At 48.1% G+C, this 6000-nt stretch overlaps 1 protein-coding gene across 3 annotated transcripts in view; it reads left to right on the top strand.

Annotated features, from left to right (window-relative positions):
• WWC1 (WW and C2 domain containing 1) overlaps positions 1 to 2328 on the top strand; it is a 147912-nt gene extending 145584 nt beyond the window's left edge. For all 3 annotated transcript variants that reach the window (XM_081826288.1, XM_081826289.1, XM_081826291.1), the window contains 2 exons: positions 139 to 260; positions 1536 to 2328. In XM_081826288.1, the coding sequence (XP_081682414.1) occupies positions 139 to 260; positions 1536 to 1602 (189 nt within the window). In that variant the 3' untranslated portion in view covers positions 1603 to 2328. The remainder of the gene's footprint in view (positions 1 to 138; positions 261 to 1535) is intronic.
• The last annotated feature ends 3672 nt before the right edge of the window (positions 2329 to 6000 follow it).

Genomic DNA, 6000 nt, shown 5'->3' on the forward strand with positions numbered 1-6000 from the left:
TGCCCGTTCTGTGACCCTCAGACCTCTTGACTACCATAGACTCCTCTTTTGTGCTAGGAAGTTGTCACTGGCTGACCCCTCTCTAGAGGCCCTGAGGACTCCATACCACCTCACAGCCCTGCTTGCTTTGCCCTGCAGATGGACCGAGCGGAGCACAAGGGTGAGCTCCAGACAGACAAGATGATGCGGGCAGCTGCCAAGGATGTACATAAGCTTCGAGGCCAGAGCTGTAAGGAGCCCCCAGAAGTGCAGTCTTTCAGGTAAGCAAGTGGGCCCCTGGCCAGCCCACCTTGCCCTTTCATACGCAGCCTCCCCAGCCTCGGCCGCCCCGCCCCGGCCCATGCTCCCTCCACCAGCAGAGCACTGGCTCCCCCTATAACAGATGTGTACCCTCTGCCACGCCATCCCCGGGGGGCCGTGAGCGCCGCCGTGCTTTCCCTCAGCCGTCTCTATCAATCTGCACACAACGCGAGCTAATTTGTTAGGTCCTCCTGTTGAACGAATGAGCCACCTGCTCCGGCCTTCCTCTGAGCGTTTCCATCACCGGTAATTACGGAGAATTGGCTGAATGATAAATAAGCCTGGGGGTGATGGGGGCTTTTGCTGGGCCTCCCTGCCTCTGCCTGCTGCCTGCTGGGATATTAGGGAGGTGCTTTCTTGCCTGGATCCAGGCACTTCTCAAGAGGGCCCAAATGCCATTTGGCCGGGGCCTCCCGTTCACAGAGGCCCTTGCATTTAGACTCATGATAGCCTCCTAGAGAAGGCACTGGTGGTTGTGTATGTGCTCAAAAGAGAAAAAAGAAAGAAAAGAAACAGGCCTTTCTGGAATAGAAACATTTAAAATATACTGTCATTTGAGGATCATAGGGAAGGGAGGGAAAAATGAAACAAGACGAAACCAGAGAGGGAGACCAACCATAAGAGACTCTTAGTCTCAGGAAGCAAACGGAGGGTTGCTGGAGGGGAGGGGGGTGGGAGGCATGGGGCGGCTGGGTGATGGACATTGGGGAGGGTATGTGCTATGGTGAGCGCTGTGAATTGTGCAAGACTGATGAACCACAGACCTGTACCCCTGAAACAAGTAATACATTATATGTTAATAAAAAAAAGAAAAGAAAATATACTGTCATTTGTATAACTGTATTTGGACACCTCTTAATTTTTAACCAATTGGGAATCTTAAACAAACAAATGAACACTGCAAGTGGCCCAAGGGCCCGTTTAAACTTAGGCCTGTGATTTGAACTGAAGGTGGCCGGTCCTGCTAATGTCCCTAAACTAGTGGTTCTCAACCACGGATGACTGGGGCACCCCGGGGACATTTGGCAATGTCTGGGGACATTTTTTTGGTTGTCACAACTGGAAGGAAGGATGGGGGAGGGGCTGCTACTGGCACCGAGTGCCTGGAGGCCAGTGATGCTGCTAACCATCCTACAGTGCACAGGACAGCCCCCACAACAGAGACTGATCCCACCCATAATACCTAAAAAGTAAGGTTGAAAAACCCTGCTCTGAAGCGCTGGTCTCTTTTGTAGGGAGAAGATGGCATTTTTCACCCAGCCTCGGATGAACATCCCGACCCTCTCTGCAGATGATGTCTAATCGCCAGAAAAGTATTTCCTTTGTTCCACTGACCACGCTGTGAACACAGACTGTGGCTAAAGTTATTTATGTGGTGTTATATGAAGGTACTGAGTCACAAGTCCTCGAGCGCTCTTGTCGGTTTGAAGACGAACAGATTTTTTTTTTTTTTAGTTTGGGTTCTATTATTATTAAAAAACAAAAACAAAAAAAACAAAACCAGCATTAAAATGACAAGATTGTATAGTTTGTATATTTAGGAATGTATTTTTGAGAAAGAAAATTTAAATGAACTAAAGCAGTGTTAAGTTGCTGCTCTTCTTAAAATTGTTTAGTTTTTTTTGTTTTTTTTTTTTTTTGTACAGCTCTACCTTCTAGAGGTTTCACTGCAATAAAAAGTAATGTTTCAGGGACGGTAATCCTAAAAGGACGTCCCACAGGTGTCAACAGCACAGCTGACCTTTCCTACTTAACACATTTTGTACAATATAAAAAAAAAATGTCTGGAACCATTTGGGGAATTCTGAGATGCATTTGCAAGTCTTCATGAGCTGTGATGTGTTTGTATGTGGCCGCCTGACGTGGGGCAGGCAGCAAGGAGCTGGCTGAGCAGCCCAGCCCGTGTGGCAACAGGCCTGCCCACGCCAGTCTCGGATGCCCAGTGAAGCCACTGAAGTGAGTGAGGGAGGGCTGTGGAGAGCTCCTTTCAGTTTCATCTCCATCAATAAAGTGGCCTTTCTGAACGAATTTTCGCTCTCTTTTTCCCCCCCACCTCTCACTTCATCTGTTTCTCCCTAATTTTTGACCTGCCCCTTCCTCACCATTTCCTCTCCACCGGTCTCCAGGCCAGGGGGCGGTTTTTCTCTTGCGGGCAACACCGCTCGTTTGCTCATCAGATTTAAAACCACTGCCCAGCTGGGGCTATTGCAGACAATGGGGAATCAGCCTTTAACTATATTTTTTCGTCCCAAAGCTATCTGTAGCCATGGTTCACGTTTCCGGGATCAATCCCGCAGAGAGAAGCCGATATAAGTGGGGAAACTAGGGGTAGACCTGGGGTTTGAATCCTCCATCCTCTCCCTAGTTGTAGCCTGTCTGGTGAACCAGGACAAGAGAGCTGGTAAAGGGCACCTGGGTGGCTCAGTCGGTTAAGTGTCTGCCTTCAGCTCAGGTCATGATCTCAGGTCCTGGGATCAAGCCCCACGATGGGCTCCCTGCTCAGTGGGGAGTCTGCTTCTCCCTCTTCCTCTGCCACTCCCCCTGCTTGTGCCTCTCTCTGTGTGTGTCTCAAATAAATAAAATCTTTTTTAAAAAGAGCTAATAAAAAGGTGAAGGTCATGCAGTAGGGTTTTTTCACTCAGTCACACCTTCATCCGTGGTCAGCTCTCCCAGCAAGGCTCAGCCCCTCACACACCGGCAGCATCAGCTTCTGTGAAGCAGAGCTCCTAGCGCCCTCCTTGTGTGCGGGAAAGGCTGTGTGGAGCCAACCCTCCCACCCGAGCAGTATGTCTCAGTGTTGCTTCGGCTGATAGAGCATCTGCAGGCGGCCTTCTGTCCGCCATGGCGTTGAATTCTGAACAGTTCATGGCACACCAGCAATAACATCCTGTCGTTTGCCTGGCGAGAAATTGAAGAGTAGATAAAGAAATTTCACTCGGAATCATGCACGTGTGTTCTCCAGAATCTTCAGGAAACACAGTTTCAGAAATGTGGAAAGATCTGGTCTGGGTCTCTCAGATAACAAATGGCCAGAGCTAGGACACAAACGCTGTCTGTCGCCTCCCACATGTCTTCTGTGTTTCAGCTCTGGTTTCTGTTTCATGGCACTGTGGTCACATGTGGGCCCTACTCAAAGGGAATTTGAGGGGCGCCTGGGTGGCTCTGTCGGTTGGGCGACTGCCTTCGGCAAGGGTCATGATCCTGGAGTGCCGGGATCGAGACCCGCGTCAGGCTCCCTGCTCAGCGGGGAGTGTGCTTCTCCCTCCCCCTCTGCCATTCCCCCTGCTCCTTCTCTCTCTCTCTCGCTCGCTCTAGCTCTCTCGAGTAAATAAATAAAATCTAAAAAAAACAGTTGGGGGGGATTTGAACATTTGGTTTTGAAGAGTGAGGTCATGAAATCCTGTGGCTTCTCTGCAGGAGGGTATGAGAAAGGTGGCATGACTAGGACACTAGCCTGAGAAAAGACCGACCGGCTCTGACCCATTCACAAAACCAATGGTTGCCTTTGACCGCAAAGCCTTTTGCCATGTACACATTGGCTATCTTTGTGCTTCCCGCATCCAAGAAGGCTAATAAGATCTGTCCAGTTAACTGTCTCCCTGCTAATCAGACTCCAGCCACCTTAACCTTTCTTTTCTGTATTCTGTGCTTACAATTCTGGTTCCTTCTGCCCAGTCCACTCTTCCTTCATGTCTTCACCCTGTCTTCATACAGCTCTCTGATTATCAATATTCTGATCCCAGTTCAAGCCTCGCCCCTCAGAGGGACCTCTCCCCCTGACCCTGGGCCACCCTATCCAACTTACCCTCCCACATGTCCCTCTCTGACACAAGGACCCACTTTGCTCAGAACACTGTTCCTCTGCATTCATCTTATTACATCCCCTCCTCTGTCTCTTCCCTCTAAAATGGAAGATCATAAAGCAGGGACCTTGTTTGCCATGCTTTCTGTTGAGTCTGAGGCAGAGTGGGTCCTTGATAAATATTTGTGGAACAAATGAATGAGATCAAATGTCTTCCCCAGAGCTATGTTTACTCCCTTCTTTGTCATTCCTGACCAGGGCAAAGGAAGATTCTGGGTGGAACAAGAGTACCGAAGGCTGTTCTTTGGGGTGTAGGGTTGTGGACCCCCCTCTGATCCAGCTCAGTGCATGCCCCACCAAGTATGCACAGGCCACCTACAGGGTAAAGAAGCAGAAGTGATTGGGATGGCTAACACCCACACACAACGTTCACATTCTTTGAGGGAAAAGTCAGGTTATTTACCCTGAAATCATTCCTCTCCTGTAACAATCAGTCATGTTACGTTAATAGCTAATACTTAGATACCACACAAAATCCAAAGGGTACACAAGAGTCTCGGTAGCACATCCTTCCACTCACTGTAGGCCTAGGCACTGTTCTAAACGTTCACTTATTTTTAACTCATCCTCGTTACAACCCCATGAGGTAGGTACTATTATGATCATTCCAGTTTTACCATTGAGGACTCGGCTCAGAGGAGTTACTTGCCCAACATCATACATATGGTAAGTGGTAGAACTAGTAGTAAACATGGTGTGCGCTCTCAAGACTCCTCACTACAGTCACCAGAGACCCTTATATGTGTATCCTTCTTCCGCCTCAAAATGCATGCTAAATGTACTGTCCTGTACCTTGCCGTTTCTCAGTAAGGTATCTGTAAACAACTTCATTCTTTTTTTTTTTTTTAAGATTTTATTTATTTATTTGAGCAAGAGAAAGAGAACACGAGCAGCAGGAGGGGCAGAGGGAGAAGCAGACGCCCTGCTGAGCAGGGAGCTGGATGTGGGGCTCAATTCTGGGACTCCAGGATCAGGATCTGAGCCCCCCAGGCACCCCAAACAACTTAATTTTTTTAGCAACAATGTAGTATTCCACTGAACGATGTACCATAAATTAATTGGTGGACAGTGATGTTGTAGCCAATCTCTTGCTTTTACAGTGTCTAATTGGTCTTTGAACATCCCTTCTTTCACACGCGTATGAGCATATCTGTAGATTAAGTACTGCCTACAGTTTTGAAATGCACGATCAGAGCTCCACATGAAACTGAATTGCCTCTCAGACATTTCTTCTCAGCATGTTTGCTACCTTCGCTAAGTGGCATGAAGATTCGTGGCAATAATACACTTTAGGTACTGAACACAGAGATGTAAGTTGTTAATGAACGGTAGGGAAGTTGTTATGTTCTATCAAGGGACTATATTCTAGTTATATTTCAGATGCTTCTGGGAATAAGTACTCAATTTTTTAAAAGATTTTATTTATTCATTTGAGAGAGAGCACGAGCAGAGGGAGAGGGAGAAGCAGACACTCCGCTGAGCAGGGAGCCCGACATGGGGCTCGATGCCAGGACCCTGGGATCATGACCTGAGCCGAAGGCAGACGCTTGACCGATCGAGCCACCCAGGCGCCCTTTTTTTTTTCTTTTCCTTTTTCTTTTTTTTTTTTTTTTTTTAAGATCTTATTTGGGGGCACCTGGGTGGCTCAGTTGGTTAGGCGACTGCCTTCGGCTCGGGTCATGATTCTGGAGTCCCGGGATCGAGTCCCGCATCGGGCTCCCTGCTCTGCGGGGAGTCTGCTTCTCCCTCTGACCCTCCCCCCTCTCATGCTCTCTCTATCTCATTCTCTCAAATAAATAAATAAAAAATCTTTAAAAAAAAAAAAAGATCTTATTTGG

This window comes from Leptonychotes weddellii, chromosome 7 (genome assembly GCF_054177405.1).
Source record: "Leptonychotes weddellii isolate Sample4059 chromosome 7, ASM5417740v2, whole genome shotgun sequence".
NCBI lineage: Eukaryota > Metazoa > Chordata > Mammalia > Carnivora > Phocidae > Leptonychotes > Leptonychotes weddellii.